Source organism: Brachyistius frenatus, unplaced genomic scaffold, assembly GCF_029030835.1.
Source record: "Brachyistius frenatus isolate BFR_SWC_R1_liver_20210118 unplaced genomic scaffold, ASM2903083v1 Contig_48, whole genome shotgun sequence".
Lineage (NCBI taxonomy): Eukaryota > Metazoa > Chordata > Actinopteri > Embiotocidae > Brachyistius > Brachyistius frenatus.
In genome coordinates this window covers 2,286,256-2,302,225 of record NW_027210647.1, presented here as the reverse complement: position 1 = coordinate 2,302,225, position 15,970 = coordinate 2,286,256, and the positions used below count along the sequence as shown (strand labels likewise).

The following is a 15,970-nucleotide window of genomic DNA, read 5'->3' as shown; positions in this document are numbered from 1 at the left end:
ATTTTGTAATGACATAATTGCTATTTTAAAATCAAGCGTCGGTGCCAGTTATTAAAGGCAAAATCTATGACCCAAGTGTAGACATTTGGGCACCTCTTCAAAATTACGATTATTAACAGAAAATGATCAAAATTCTAAACACACATTTAGATCCTATTTATATTAGAACAGGTTATCACAAGACGACTGGAATTTAATTGATTTTTTTTTTTTTTCTCGATACCGTTTCAAAGTGTTATTTCATTTTTGTTTCCGAGTCATCTGTATGGACTCGTTGGATCACCTGCGCAAGTCGGTGTGTTGATTCTTTGCTGCATTTTGATGTTGGGGTGTGATTACAACCACGGCCTCATATGCGCATTTTAACATCATAAATATAAAAAAAAAAAAAATAGGCCCTTTTTATTCATTTGGGTCACAAACAGATAAATAATGACGTTGGCAGCACACGCGTTATTATGCAAGCTAACCAGGACTGTAAATGTAACTTGGAAGTTTGGTGCATTCAAAATGAAGTTGGCCTTTTTATCGGTCTTAAAATGCCAAACTTAATTTCCCATTTCCTACAGTTGACTCAAAAGGTCAGATTGTCAGATGCCTGCGCATCAGCATATTTCATTTTAGTATGTTTTGGGTCAGATAAGACGTTAAAGGATAATGGACTACAAAATTGTGTTTGGTGGCAAGAGGCAAAAGGCCTCAAATATAAAAGGTGTGCAAAATCAACTGGTGAGTTCATGTTTTAATTCATGAAAACTTAAAACACTCAAAAGTGCGCAGCTTTGCAAAATCCCGTGTCAAGGTGATTGACTGGTGTAATCGTTCATATTATTACAACAGAATATTTTATAATATAATCACATTTTACTTTACAGTCACAATCTTTGTGGGCCAATTTATTCTCACCCTTGGATGTGAACGCATTACAGAGCAAGATGATTGAAAACCAAACGTGTTACTTAAACAGAGGAAGAAATACACATAATAAATCTGTAACGCAGACAATAACAAGCCTTTGAACGGAGTAAGTGCAACAATAACAGGATACACAGGCACATTGTAAATTGCCAACTGTGACATCAGGTTTCTTACCAGTGTTTTCATGTATTGTGTTGGACTGATTTTCAGGACGGCGGCAACGAGTACAAAGCTGATTGCAGGCTGGGACTTTTACCGTTACGCCGTCACTGATTCATGCAATTTTGCCGAAGCAACTCTTTCTTAAATGGCACTGCACTCACTTCACATCGGCGGGCCGATATATTTCGCATTCATCATTCGCCCCGTTCCATTTGATTTTAGTCAACACGTGTTTTCTGTGCATCTAGTTTTCTTACAGCCGCTCCATAAATACCCTTTTCCCACCTTTCGCTTAGTGCGGTGACTCGAAAGCAACATAATTCCTTTACTTTTATACATTCACCGAGGGCATAATGTGTTCAAAGTGTACATTATTAACAGCAGATTAAACCAATACGTGTAAAAACAACTTCATACAAATTTTGGTTTTGCAGTGTCAGTCAAGGGCAGGCCCAACTTTTTTCCCGGGCTTCGACACAAACACAACAACTAACACCACTACAACGAGGGGAACTTCAGCTCGGAGAGTTCCATGTCTGGAGAGCTGCTACCGCTGCGGTCGCTGTAAGTGTCCCTGAAATGAGAGGTAAATGCATAAAGTGACTATTGCAGCACTCACACTCGGCAGGGATTGTTTTAATATAACAGCAGGTACAACGGTGACATTATAGCGTCGCTGTGAACTGTGACTCTAATACTCACGGGCATTTTGATTTCATTTTAAAAGCGCAATGATCGCCACTAAAAATGTACCAAGCTATCGCTGCAGCTGTCCTATTTCATGTTAAAAGATAAGTTAGCTCTACATTTTAACACGGCAACATAAATACCACTACAGAGACGGTTAAAGGGTTTAAACGTCACTCAAATGTGATTTAATGCCCCCCAAAAAAAGAACTACTTTCAAAACCGATTTCAAATCAGCGACCACTGCAGCCGGTGTGGAGAACAGCAAGATATAAAACAATGAAATAACATTCAGCTGTCTGCAGAATTGTGGAAAGTTAGAAGGGAACAAACTAATGTCTGAGGAACTACTGGACCATTTCCATTTCACAGTTTCATTTGAACTTCCACCTTTGGGTGAGAAGTCATTGCTGTGCTGGGAGTTTACCGTGGAGAGAGGCGACAGCCTTTGGCCAGGTAGCTCTGGAGTTTTCCTACAGCAGCCAGCAGGAGACCAAAGTACGGAGGAGAAGGTGTGATGGGTCTGGAGGTGAACTCCGGGTGGAACTGCACTCCAACAAAATAACTATGGTCTGTAAACACAAAGAGTGGATGATAGCAAATGTTTTGACCGTCGCTACATTTGTACTTTAAGAATACATCCGACCAGAATACGCGTGCAGCTTTAATACTCATACATCCCAAAAAATAAGACAATTTGAAGTTAAGCGTGCTGTCCCGTGCGCATGTTTAAGAGTTGTATTTATGGATATCAGCAACTGGTTTCTTGTTTTCAATAACGCTTTCCACTCACCCTCCAATTCAATGACCTCCATTCGCTCTCCTTCCACATCCTGGCCAACAAACTGAAGGCCCCTTTTTTCAAAGTGGTGCTTCAGCTCTGGATTCACCTAATTGTGGCGATGAAATTTAAGGTTTCAGTTTCAAGGAACATTTTTTTATTTGTCTGGACCCAACAAAAAGTAGAGAAAGGTTGAAAAAGAAACTGAAGTCCCTGAAACACGAATAAGATAGTGTAGAATATATTTTTCTTCTCCTGGAAAATATAAGTTTGTATTCAAATATTTTTCAGGTTTTGTGGTCCAAGACTAAAAGCTTTAAAAACCTTGTTTTGGTCTCTACCTCAAATCTGTGTCTGTGCCTCTCTTCAACATATTCCACATCTCCGTACAGTTTTCCTGTAACAATAAAACATCAGTTATCACAAACATTGTAGTTTTGAGGAAAGAAAGAAAGAAAGAAAGAAAAAAAAGGCAACAGAGCCTCATTTGATTCAGGAAGGTACATACTCAGAACACTGGTGTTGGATTTGAAAATGGTTCGCCTCTTCCCCAACCTCATAGTCCCGCCCATCTGCCCCGGGTTGTGCTCTGGCATGTCGATCACCTGTTAAGATCGACTGGATGTTACACCACCCTGCTGGTATAATGTGATGTGCGCATGATGGGCATGAAAAAGACATAGATAGCCTACCACGGGGTGTTTGGATTCGGGATGAAATTCGGTGGAGTTGGCATCTGAAAAAGAAGCAAAACGGATCTGAGCTCAGATAAACTTCCCAACAAGGCTGGAGTTTGTTCATTATTAAATTGGAAACCACAGGAATCAAATGTTTCTTATTGATGTCCCTCGCTGAACTGCACAATTACTCACCTTCCCATCCAAGAACGTTACGGGCAAACTCGCACACTGCCAGCTGCATGCCCAGACATACCCCTGCACAGAACAAGACCAGCAGGATTCTTTTATAATTAGAGGTATAGCAAGGTCTCATTAATAGACTGAACAAGACCTCCATGGTGCCAGCCGCACTCGCCTACGCAGCCGCCTCTCTGTACATTCGTACACAACTTTGAATGTTGCTTGTGGATGCAATTAAGCTTCTTTTTTTCTTCTTTCTTCTGATCGGCAGGAAATGAAACTTTAATGTTTAAGGTAAAAACTAACCTCTGCAAATGGTTCTAAAAATATATACAGAGATAAAGCACATGCTGACTGGAGAGGTATATTCAGGTCTTCACATTTATATTTTGTAGAGACACGTGTGGGAGACATTATGGTCTCGTGTCTACGGATAAAGTGGTTCCGCGTCGACTTTGAGCCTCAACTCAACAATGTTCCCTCATTTGTCTTTGCATAATTGCTCCAATTATGTCAAGATGCATTGAGATCTTCATTGAACGGCACTTTTCAAGTCCTGCCAAAGCATTCTTTTTAATTATGTGTACTTTGGTGCATTAAATATTAAATTGATGATTTGCTGGAAAAAAGTTAAATAAATTTGGAGCTTACTGTAGCTTCCACAAACCTTTGAGGGTTTGTTGCATTCCCACATCATGATGCAACTTCTAAATACTGAGCTGTGGTTGAGATGTTGCTATCAATTATATACTTTTTTTTTTTTTTAATATCCATTTTTAATGTTGTTTTCATTTTCCTGCCAATCCGTATCAAAAATGAACTACTTTCATTGTGATTCAGCCTTGCAAAATAAATAAACATGATGAGGTACAAAGCAGCAAATAGTTTTTAGAGATACTGTAGTTATTACTTGAATGATTGACAGAGTAAACATTGACAGAGTATTAAAGGTACGGAGCTGTATGCCAAAGTATTACTACACTCTAATTGAGAGACAGACAGGAGGGAACATGTTTTATGTATGGTCCTCATCAGATTTTCTTCAGGTATAAAAGATAATAAATATGATATGTCATAACGGAGAAGGCCAACCCTCTGACATAACAACACATCTTACCCAGGAACGGCTTATTCTGTTTCCTCGCCCAGCCAATAGCCTGTATCTTGCCCTCTGTCCCTCTCGCACCAAATCCTCCTGGTACCAACACACCGCTGTGGAAAGGAAAGAAAGTAGTCTAGCCTCAGTTCAATTGTGATTTTGGTGAATTCACACATTTGAGAGAATCTAAGCCGTTGGCGTTCCACACAAGACTTTCTCTATTCAGACCTTCAGCCACTCTCTCTGGAAAAGGTCTAAGGGAAACAGTCCAGATTGTTACTGTCCATCAATCTACTGATCTAGTTCAATAGCATAGTGTATGGCTCTTGAAATAAGTAACTTTTCATTTGCAAAGCTTTGCAAGAAGTATCAAGTAAAGTATCATCAGAAAAAGGGTGTTTTCTTTATTAAAATAAACCCCAAAAGCTATAAAATCACCTCTTGGCTTTTTGCAGAAAATGTACCGCCTCCAGCTAGTCAAGTCTCTTCCCATTTGAAAACCACTGCAGTACTCACAAACTTAACTCTTCACGTCTGTAATATTACGCTTTACTGCCATCATGTGGCATGAATGATAACACTTGTATCACCAGAGTATAAAACTTGACATTAATAGCAGCTAATTTCCAACATCATCCAAGCGCACGTTTCTCCCAGGTCGGTCTCCTCACTCAGAACTGCAGAGGTTTTGCCAGGCCTCGTGGTATTTCACTGGCTCGTCTTGCAGAGTTGTATTCTCCAAGTCAGCAGAGTCGATGTACTGCAATAACAACAAACAGTAGAATTTGGAAAGAGATCAGTCAACGTCAGGGCAACGGGCAAACTGCCATAGAAACGCATGCAAACGCAGGGTTCTGATGCAACGGAATACAAGTAACAGCAGAATAGCAAAGTGAAGTATCTATATTTAGTCAACGTCACATTTTGAAATGCGGTATTTACAAGTTTTGTTTTGTGGATGATGAAAACTTTGTATTTATTTTCCGATTCCACATCTAATTTGAAAGAAACGCACGCAAGTGACACTTTCAATTTCAAAGTTAACCTAGACAGTTTTAGCGACAAACCAGAGGCGTGTACCACGAAGCAAGTTCATCACACCCAGGTGTTCCGTGTCTGAGCTGCTCAACAAAGCGGAAACTCGCCGTCAGAAATAATCGGGTCTCCGACGGTGGTTATCAGCTTTCTCTGTTAACGCTTTCTGCTTTGAGAGCTTTCACATAAAAGAGGTGTTTGGCAGCATCTGACCAATCGCAGACATTGTCAAGTGCACTGACAGCAGAGGCACATATTTTAAAAATGAGGTGCTACTATAATAATAAAAATTTAAAAAAAAAAAAAAAAAACTATACTGAAGTTAAACACATAATCCACACTGACAGCAACACAGCTGCAGCAGCGAAATGACGGAAAGGATGTGCAAAAAAATAGTGGTTTTTTTTTTGTTTTTTTAAACACCGACCGTGTGAATGTGTCGCCAAAGTTGAAAGACTTGGCTTAAAACATCACTTTACCATAAAGTGCAGAAGAAGATCAGACCAATTACATGAGGATATTTCATTAAATTAGATTTTTATTAGATGTATTCTCATGACGTGTATGAACGTTTTAGTCTCATCATTTCACCTGCAGCCCCGAAGGTGTCAAACAGACTGAAGAGCAAATAAGAAATAGATGGGGGGAAAAAAAAAAAGATTTGTCTCTTCCTCTTGTTTGTATTGTGGCTCCGGAAAGTCTCTTTGTCAAGCAGGGTCCGAAAAGTTTCCTTTGCTTTCTGTCTTATTTGCAAACGATTCTTTCCGCGTCTAATTGACGACTCCCCGGTGTCCTTATCTCGTGACCTGCAACCAACTCTGTATTACCATACGAAAGCAGATACAAAGGGAATGGGGGTGACTGTCAACTGTATAAAAGCTGCCCTAAGGAAAGCCCTGCTAAAGAGGACTGCGGAGGGGAAACCAGGCTGGGTAGAGCCCGGCTGGGGCGAGGACTGTTGGGGAGGACTGCTGGAGAACTGCTGGGGAGAGCCCTGCTGTAGAGAACTGCTGGAGCCCTGCTACAGAGGACTGCTGGGGAGAGCACTGCTGGACACCTCTCTTTGAGGGTGGCACGTATTCGCTCCTTCTTGCAAGAATAAATGTCCGATGTGTTTGATTTTGAACCAAGCCTCTTGAGTAATTTTTCCAACAGAAATAAATGTAAAAATCCTAATTCAAAGCGAGAGGTAGGTTTACTGTCAGATCTTATAAGTAGGCAACAAGTGCAATGCTTTAGTGCATCAATCAGTTCCTGCTGAGATGATATCAGTACAGAACACAGTGAAATTAATCTATACCTCATAAAAATCACCGGGGGAAAGACAGAGGTTTGTCGGTCTCTGAACACTCTGCCTGCAAAAGGCAGCGAACAACTTCACCAGCCAGGAGTATCGGTAAAAGAAAACATCATGACAATACAGAACAACCATTTTACATGTGCTCTTTTTTAAAGTATTCCAAGAGGATCCCAAAAGTTCTGCGAATACGTTCCTTTTTAAAAAAAATATATATATATTTTATCCAACCCTGTGGGAACGTCATTATTGAAGTTCTACGAGTTCAGTGACAACAGTCCAAACAATAACTGTAAAGCAGCGATGCTGAAACCAGAAAAGTGTTAAATGTTTCCGTACCTTGACCTCTAGTTTGTGATTAATGGCAAGGGCAGAGTGCTCGAGGGCCTTAATAACGGACGTGTAGGAGTCGGATAGCTTTGTGTATTTCCCCACCAGGGCAATGGAAACATGCTCCAAGAGACGGTCATACCTGAAGAGACAGGGAAATGGTTAACACCATTGACCCCGGTGCATCATTCACGCAGAACTTCTAAACAGCAACTGAACAGTCAGTTATCTTACCTTCACTTCCAGCCTCTTAAAGACAAAACTTCCTCAGTCCCCACAGCACATAGTTCTGAGGAAGTTTTATCTTTAAGAGTTCAACAATTTCTGGTTTGTAACAATATTCCCCAGTGGTGGGTGTGTGACTGAAAGGACTGTCCAAGAACCGAGAGGTGTGTTATTTGTGCCCATTTCCTCACAACCCTTGAGCAAGACAAATCGGCTGCCGAGACAAACATCCTCACAGGTCTCACCTGTCAGCCATCTCCTTCCATTTTGTGAGCATCCTTCTAGGCCTCATCTCGATAGGTAGGTTCAGCCGATTACATAAGTAGGTCACAACACCCTGGTCCTCCAGCAGCAGGGGCACTCTATAGATGGAGGAGACATCGTGGACACAGATCACCTGGAAAGAGTCCGAAAATGTGTTATTTCACTATTTTAATTTGATCTAAATTAGTGTCAACATTATAACGTTGTTATTTTAATTTGAAAAATGTTATAGTTTGAATTAATTTCCTTATATATTTTTATATATGCTGGATTTCTTTATTGGGTAGACATTTAAACAATTCCGTAGCTTAAATTCAGTCAAATGCAGCAACACGCCAGTGCAAAAAAACATCTGTAGATATAACCAAGTAAAATGTTTGATCACATAATAATCAAGCCTATGTGATAAAAGCATATAGGAAGTGGTGGGTAGTCTTTATTGTGTAGCTCCTGTCCTTCTTATAAGTTCTGTAATTCTCTTACATCATTACATGTATACACCACAATATTGGCATGAAGTGTACAGCTTTAAAACAACCATATTAGCAGCCTACTCTATACACAGTTTTACGTGATGTCGTTTAAAGGATGAAATCAAAATACTTCACCTGTGTGGGCTCCACATGACAAAACATGGAGATCTTATCCTTGACACATGTTACCAGGGGCGTTGTACAGCGGCACATTATCTGGCAAAGAAATATGTCTATTTAGAGTGATATAAATAAACAAAAATAATACCATGGCGGCAGACTTTGTTTAAGATGTGCTTTGTCAGATTTCATTTAGTTGTCTACATCATGACATAAATCTTGGACCAACAAATACGGATTTATCGAAAAGATAATAAAAAATAATAACCTGGCCTGTGTATATCTGTGGCGCTGGCAGGAGAGCAAAGTCTGAGAACCAACTTTTATCTGACTCACCAAATCTGGAGACAAGCCGAGCCCTCTGAGCTCTCGGACACTGTTCTGGGTCGGTTTGGTTTTTTGCTCTCCCGTAGTATTGGGCTGAAGACAAAAGATACATTCAGCTAAAACTGAATTTTAACTGTCTGTGCAAAATAAATCAGCGGTGATTTTTTTTTTTTTTTTTTTACTGTGCAATAGCCTTTTTCACTCAAATAAATGAAGTCAAACATATTTTATAAACATATGGTAATCTTCCAGTTAATCCTTTTTCCTGGAATAAATATGCAATGAATACATGTGATAATTAGGAAATCATACCTGTGGTATCAAGCTGACATGGATGTTGCAGAAGTTCTCCCTCTTCACCTTGAACTGGAACTGTCTGAAGGCCTCAATAAAAGGCATGCTCTCAATGTCCCCTACTGTGCCTCCCAGCTGTTGACACAAAACATCAGCTTACGTCACAGAACTGCAGGCATGAACTCACAGGTTTGTTCCCAGCACCTTACAGACTCTGATAGACTTGGAAAGAACAGCATGTCGTCAGCAGATTCTGAGCACATAACACTGTCCGAGCTGGTTTGAAGTATGCCTCGTGAAGAGGACTGCTGGAGGCAGGATAATAACTTAACTTGGTTTATTAGCACATGAGTCTTGCCAGCTGCAAATTTATCAAAGATAAAATAATTTTGCAGTACATACAGTAAAACAAATACTTGATTCATATCACTGAGATTCAACACTTTTATGTATTTGGATAAATATCCTTTCTTTCCCATGGCTGGAGGCAGAAACAGTCTGGATAGTTTTACAGCCTCTCCTTAAAAATAAAATCCATTTTTAAATCCCAGACTTTTCGGTTTCTCAAACTTGTGTTTGTTTCTCTGCTTCACTGACACGTCCATTTGTGTAGGTTCAGTGATTTCTCATACCTCTTACAGAATACTGCCAATATTTTCTACTGCTTCAGGCAACACACTTCGTTTCGCTCCTGATCGAAAACCTCAAGAAAAATAGCATCCTGGTCACAAATCATTTAAGAATAACCCACGGGAGAATAAATTACACTTCTGGCCTGATAAAGACAAAGTCCAGGATCGACTCCCACTGAATGCAAAGTTCCTCTGCCAAAAAAAAATTACCTCTATGACACAAACTTGGGGCTCCACACCGTCATCATCTACTGAAATCCTAGCCTGCTTCAATACCCACTCCTGGATGGCATCTGTGATGTGGGGTACCACTGCAAAAACATAAATACGATCATATATATATAAATTGTATAAAAGGGTTTACATTGCATGTTGGACACTTACTGGCTGAATAAAAATATCGAGTGTGTTTCTATTTTGCATAAAGTTTCCAAAAAGTGTTTAAATTTAAATTCAAACAGGAATAGAAACAAAAAAAAACCATTTGTTTTAATTATCTATGTATTTGCATTTTAAGATACCTCTCAGACAAATTAAGCAGCATTGCCCAAACCTGCTTTTGTATATTTTTTAAAGCCAAAAGAGAACAAGCGACACATGCAGTGATCTCTAACCTTGTACAGTCTTGCCCAGGTAGTCTCCTCTCCTCTCCTTGTTGATTACTGACTGGTAAATCTTTCCAGTGGTTATGTTGTTGTCTCTGATAAGGTGAATGTCCAGGAAACGTTCGTAGTTCCCCAAATCTAGATCCACCTCACCACCGTCATCGAGAACAAACACCTCCCCTGTAAAGCACAGAAATGACATCCATTCATAGGATCCATTTTTAGGCTAGATCTATACAAATATGATTTCATAAAATGCATAACTTTTACCACTTCGGCCCTTTTGCACACCTAAAATACAGCCTGCTGACCCTGTTTTAGTCTTTAAATCCCCGTTTTCTTTTGAAAACAATGACAGAGAACCATGTTTACTTCCTGGTTTAATCATTCACGACGTGTCCATCCTTGATTTGTGACCAAATACAGTGCTTTACTGGTCTTGGGTGGCATACTCAAGTGTATACGAATGGCCATGTGATATGCGTTTTCAGATGTGTTAGTATTACAGATTATTTCTGAAATAATGCTTAAAACACTCAGCCAGAGATTGTGTTCATTTGAAAATCAACACCCTTAGTGTGACAGCAGATCTGAAACTAGTAAAAATTCAGTGTTTTGTCTGCTGACACAACAAATATCTACTGTAAGGAAGAAACCTGATCATCTCCTTTCATCTTCGAGGGCATAATGCTCCAACCACATATCTTGTCATAAATGAACTGCAGGAGTCAACCACACGATCAATTAATGCAGTACATGATGGATGATCTATGACATTAAAGATCAATGTTGTTGGGCATGGTAATTTACTCACCGTGTTCATAAGGTGAGAAGGTGCCAGCATCAATATTGATATAAGGGTCGATTTTGATGGCTGTGACACGAAGGCCGCAGGACTTGAGGATTGTTCCAACACTGCTGGCAATGATGCCCTTACCAATGCCAGATATCACACCACCAGTAACCAGGATGTACTTCATAGTGGGATATGACGACTGAACACACACACAAAAAAATAAATAAATCATTAAATAACCTGCAAAAAAAAAAAATTACAAAAAATACAATACACCTCCAGGGCTGCTTTGCCACATGGGAGATGTACTGCTGATGCCAATTGAGACTTGGAAAGCATTTAAACAGTGTATTAGGCAATGATTGAGCTTCGGAAGTGGAGCTAACCATTTCCTTACATCCTTTTGCTTACATTAGTATTATGTATGGTATCAGTTAAGGAGTAAAAATCAATTAAAAAAAAAAACAATAACACTGGGCTTAACGTGCGGTTACAAGTGAAATGGCGGGAAAACAGGCAGGACGTTAAGCGGGGAAATATTAAGAGACGACTTCGGGAGGTTTCAGGGTTATTTCAGTTTATCGTTACCATGCCAACTTAATATCACTAAAAGAACACGATGTACATACTTGTGTAAAGCCGACACCTGAGCGGCTGGGAAGTTTGACCTGCCTTAAGTGAGCTAATATCATGTGCGTGTCTGTGTGTGGGACATACACCCCCCCCGTAACGTCTGCTACCTAGCTGTATCCAATTTCGAGACAACAACGACCAACTCGGCGGGATTATACATTGTCAACCGACTCTCTGAAAGAGCACAACCGTCACATATTAGTTAACGGAGAAACAGGCGTCCCGGAATACCAATCACGGGTGATATTTATCTTATGAAATCTCCTTTATTTACCGAGTATCAGACCCACGCGTTCCCTCTGCAGTGAAAGCACGTGTAGGACAAGCTGACTGTCCGGGCCACTTCTCACAGCGCCGACGTGCGTCCTTCCGTTGATTTCGCGGGTTATTGTATTCCCTCTTCTGAGCCTTTCAGGCAAAGCTCAGGCCGCCGCCCACACAGGATCCACCAATCAGGTGACTGCATTCGGATTTAATTCTCCCTAGATACCGTACTCGGGGCGAAAAGGTAAGACTCACATCCTATACATTGTTATGACTAAAGTAATTCAAGGTCAGTTGCGTGTGCATTTTATAATTGAAATTGATAATAATTATAATTTAAAAAAATGATCACGCTTATTGAATATTATCAGTTAATCATGTTGTCCGGTATTTGTACAAGAAGTTGACCTCCTTTCCATTATTGAGACTGGTTATTAATTGAGATATCATGTTTATTATCAGTCATATTTTGTAATCCAGTGAAAACGTGCCTATAGATATTATAGTAGTAAAGTCAAACTATATAGAATTTTTTTTTTTATCATCTTTGTTATGTAACTTGATTATTTATTATTTCAAACAATCTCTTACCACTAGATGGCATTAGCGCTCTATGTTGCTTTATTCAGCCTAAATCATGGCTAAATTGAGCTTTTGACGTGCACAACATTAGTCACAAATAATGATCCAACTAACTTTATGGAGGAAAATAAGCCATCAGATGCAGTAAGACAAAGATTAATACTGGTGAAGGTATGGATACCATCATATATCCTGGTATAGTCAAGTGAGGCATTACAAAATAGAGCAATAACTCCCCCCCCCCAAAAAAAAAAAAAAAAAACTAATTTACACAGTAACACTGTCTGTCCTTCATGTATTCACTGTCGTGCTGCTCCACTTTTGCTATGGGTAATGAGAGTGGTGATTCTAATTCATTTCTGTCCATGATCTTGATCTAATTAAAGACCTCATCCCTGCCACCTCATTTTCATAAGCTGTTCCCTTCAATTACATCTGACAAGTGAGCACAGACACACATTAACCTCCTGCATGAAGAGGTACTGAGCTTCTCTCATCTCTCTGCAATCTTAAAATACCAGGGAGGGCTATTCAAAGGTAATTCTACCTCTTTGAGTCTACCTGTTTGCAAAACGCATCTGGTGATGGCTGCACTTCACAATCACAGTATATTCCTATTTTCTCAGGCACGGATGACAAGACAGTTCCTTGCAATGACGTGTTTTGAAATGTGCTGTGTTCATACTGTATATGTGTCTACAAAACCACTAATGTTCTTACTTCCCACAAAGATCAAGAGAAGCCAATGTGTCTGGGCAATTGTGTCCACCTAAATCATGTTGGAACTCATACAGAATTGATTGACTTTGCTATTATTAAAACTGACATAAAATCATAAATGGCACTGAAGACTTGAGATACTAACAATCGCATAAGTGACTGCAAAGTGAAAATACAGTGGCAGGCATATGTATTCTTATTATTTCCAATTATTACATATTTTTTTGTGCATATTCAACAAATGAGATGTAATGTAGTAGGCTAATCTTTAGATGTAAAGATTTTCAAATGGAAGAATTTTTTTTTAAATTTATAGTAAACTGAATGTTTTCAGTTTTTGGACTTTTAGAAAGAAAATTGATGATGCTGAAGGATAATGATTTATCAATCAATTTAAAAAATAATCAGAAAATTAATTAATAATGAAAATAACTGTCAAACAACAGCATGTCATTAATTATCTGTTTTCCATTTAAAATGCATCAAGTGAAAACAGTCATTTTCTCTTCTCACAGGAGTCAGAAATAAAAAGCTGTTTCCTGGAACTAATTTGTGGGTGTTGAATCAAATAACTCAACATATCTCTTCACTAATTATAATGTGTTATGAGTATTTTTTTTTATTTTTTTTTGAGCACCTGCACCACTTACCACCATGTATTAGATAACACCATCTATTCCTTGTAATATGGTGGCGTAAGTAGTGTAAATGAACAGTAAAAGCTGTTCACATCCCAGAAGGAGGATACAAACATTCTCCCAAAGTCAAACATCAGTTTGTGTTGGCAACATTCCTTTCAGCTCCACCCTGTGAAGCCAGATAGCATAAGAATCAGATGTCACTCTTCCAGACCTCCAGTGGGGTGAAGCGGTCCAACTCAAAGCTCAAACAGATGCACAGAAACAGTAGCCCACACCCCCTCACCTCACACACATTATTTATGAATGGGAGTGGAGCTTTCCGCTGTCTTCTTGTAGTTCAGGAACGCACACGACAGATCGATTGAAGACGGGAACACAGATGGCTTTTAAGGCACAATGCAGTACACAACCACTCACTCAGAGGAAAAGTGAGCTCTTGAGCAATTAGTGTCATTATGGCTGCTCGTGTGCTTGGTGGGCTGGATAAACAGTGGCTGTGGCAGCAAAGGGTTAGGCAAGGCAAGTTTGTTTGTATAGCACATTTCGACAACAAGGCAATTCAAAGTGCTTCACATAAAACCGTTTAAAGCATCAAAACATAAGGCAAAAGAAAAGGACATTTAAAAACAATTAAGAACAGTGATTAACACATTAAAAACAGTCATTAAAACATTAAACAAACAAAAAAGTAGGAAAAAGTTACAGTGCAGTTTAAGAAATAAAAGACAGTAGTAAAATGCAGCAATGCAAGAAATCAATCAACATCCTTAAATCTGGTTTAATGAAAGGCAGCAGCAAGCAGAAAAGTCTTCAATCTTGATTTAAAGGAGCTGAGGGTTGCAGCAGACCTGCAGCTTTCTGGGAGTTTGTTCCAGATAATGTGGAGCATAAAAACTGAATGCTGCTTCTCCATGTTTAGTTCTGACTATGAGAACAGAAAGGAGACCTGGGGGGGGGGGTCAGGATGGTTCATAAGGTAGCAGCAGATCAGAAATGTATTTCGGCCCTAATCCATTCAGTGCCTTATGCACCAACAGCAGGATTTTAAAGTTGATTATTTGTTCAACAGGAAGCCAGTGTTAAGACCCCAGAATTGGGGTGATGTGATCCACTTTCTTGGTATTAGTGAGGTATTAGGCATGTGGGCAGTGCTGTACTGCAGCAAAAGCAAAAACACACACTTAACCATTTTAACCAGGGCGCTAAACAGAACACTGTAGCGAGAGACGCTGTCTGCTAAGCAGGGGAAGAGTGAGTTGGAGCAGGTGAGTTCACCTGCGCTGGTTACTGAGTGATCGCACCTGTAAGGAGTGTGTGAGTGAGGGAACAGAGGATTAAAACGGGCAGAGTGAACGGAGCTCGGTGTGTGACCGGGTAGAAACCCAGCCGAGCAAGCCGATTCAACACTCACTTACCGGATGCTGTTTAGGGCTGCCGGCGGCGGAGATAGACGAGTGGGCGGTAGGGCAAGGTTCCTGCGGTAGGCTGGGCGAGGTAGAGATGGCGGGGAAATCCTAGGAGTGCATTCCGCTCTCCAGCCTGGTGACGAGGCTCCCCTGCAGTCTGTGGCGGTGCCTCACTGCGCTGGGCCGGTGGTCTCCCCCCATAACAGAGCCTGTTCGAGGCCGTGCCAGCGCCAAGCGCAAGACCCTGGGGGAGGGTCTTGAACCATTGGAAGTTTTAGATCATATTTAGCATTTATTTGTTTGTCTTTGTCGCGTCCTATGTCATTTGTTTAGTATTAATGATTTTAAGATACATGGATTACAGTCCCAACCCAGCGTGGAAGAGCTGATGGACTGAAGCTCACCCACTCAGTAGTTACCGCGCATGCGCCCTGAGAGTGCGGGTGTCTGCATCGCAGAGATTTCAGTGTACCTTAATTGCAGTACTGTACTGTCTGTTGTGCCCTGCGGGTGTGTGATGGTTGTGACGTGCAGTGGTAGTGCAGTGCCTGAAGGGGGTGTAGTTCTGGTGTGAGTTGCAGTGCAGTGTTATTTGCAGTGCCCTAAGGGGATGTCGTTTAAGTATGGCCCTTGTGGGTATATATAATAAAAAGAAGAGGAGCAAATCTACATTTAATGACTATCAATTTTTAGGTTATCAAAATTGCTGTCATTGAATTTGCTGTTTGTCAACTGACTGAATGATCAACTAATCATTTAGTGTTAGTGTAAGGTTAATTTGTTATGGTATGACTTTTATTAAGCATTATGCAACACGAA

The 15,970-nt window shown here is 40.1% G+C and overlaps 1 protein-coding gene across 3 annotated transcripts; it reads right to left on the bottom strand.

Annotated features, from left to right (window-relative positions):
- Positions 1 to 980: 980 nt before the first annotated feature.
- ctps1b (CTP synthase 1b) lies at positions 981 to 15,474 on the bottom strand. 3 transcript variants are annotated; one of them, XM_069703855.1, is made up of 18 exons: positions 15,161 to 15,474; positions 10,924 to 11,104; positions 10,119 to 10,289; positions 9,715 to 9,815; positions 8,891 to 9,007; positions 8,588 to 8,671; positions 8,267 to 8,347; positions 7,640 to 7,791; positions 7,179 to 7,311; positions 5,179 to 5,267; positions 4,526 to 4,620; positions 3,421 to 3,483; positions 3,241 to 3,284; positions 3,057 to 3,153; positions 2,890 to 2,945; positions 2,561 to 2,657; positions 2,195 to 2,339; positions 981 to 1,654 (listed from the first exon to the last, which is right to left on the bottom strand). In XM_069703855.1, the coding sequence occupies exons 2-18, from the start codon at positions 11,087 to 11,089 to the stop codon at positions 1,579 to 1,581; spliced, it is 1,767 nt and encodes a 588-aa protein (XP_069559956.1). In that variant the 5' UTR covers positions 11,090 to 11,104; positions 15,161 to 15,474; the 3' UTR covers positions 981 to 1,578. The 3 variants fall into 3 exon arrangements, with proteins under 3 accessions (XP_069559956.1, XP_069559955.1, XP_069559957.1); XM_069703854.1 differs by lacking the exon at positions 15,161 to 15,474 and adding an exon at positions 11,813 to 11,918; XM_069703856.1 differs by lacking the exons at positions 2,561 to 2,657; positions 15,161 to 15,474 and adding an exon at positions 11,813 to 11,918.
- Between the last annotated feature and the right edge of the window lie 496 nt (positions 15,475 to 15,970).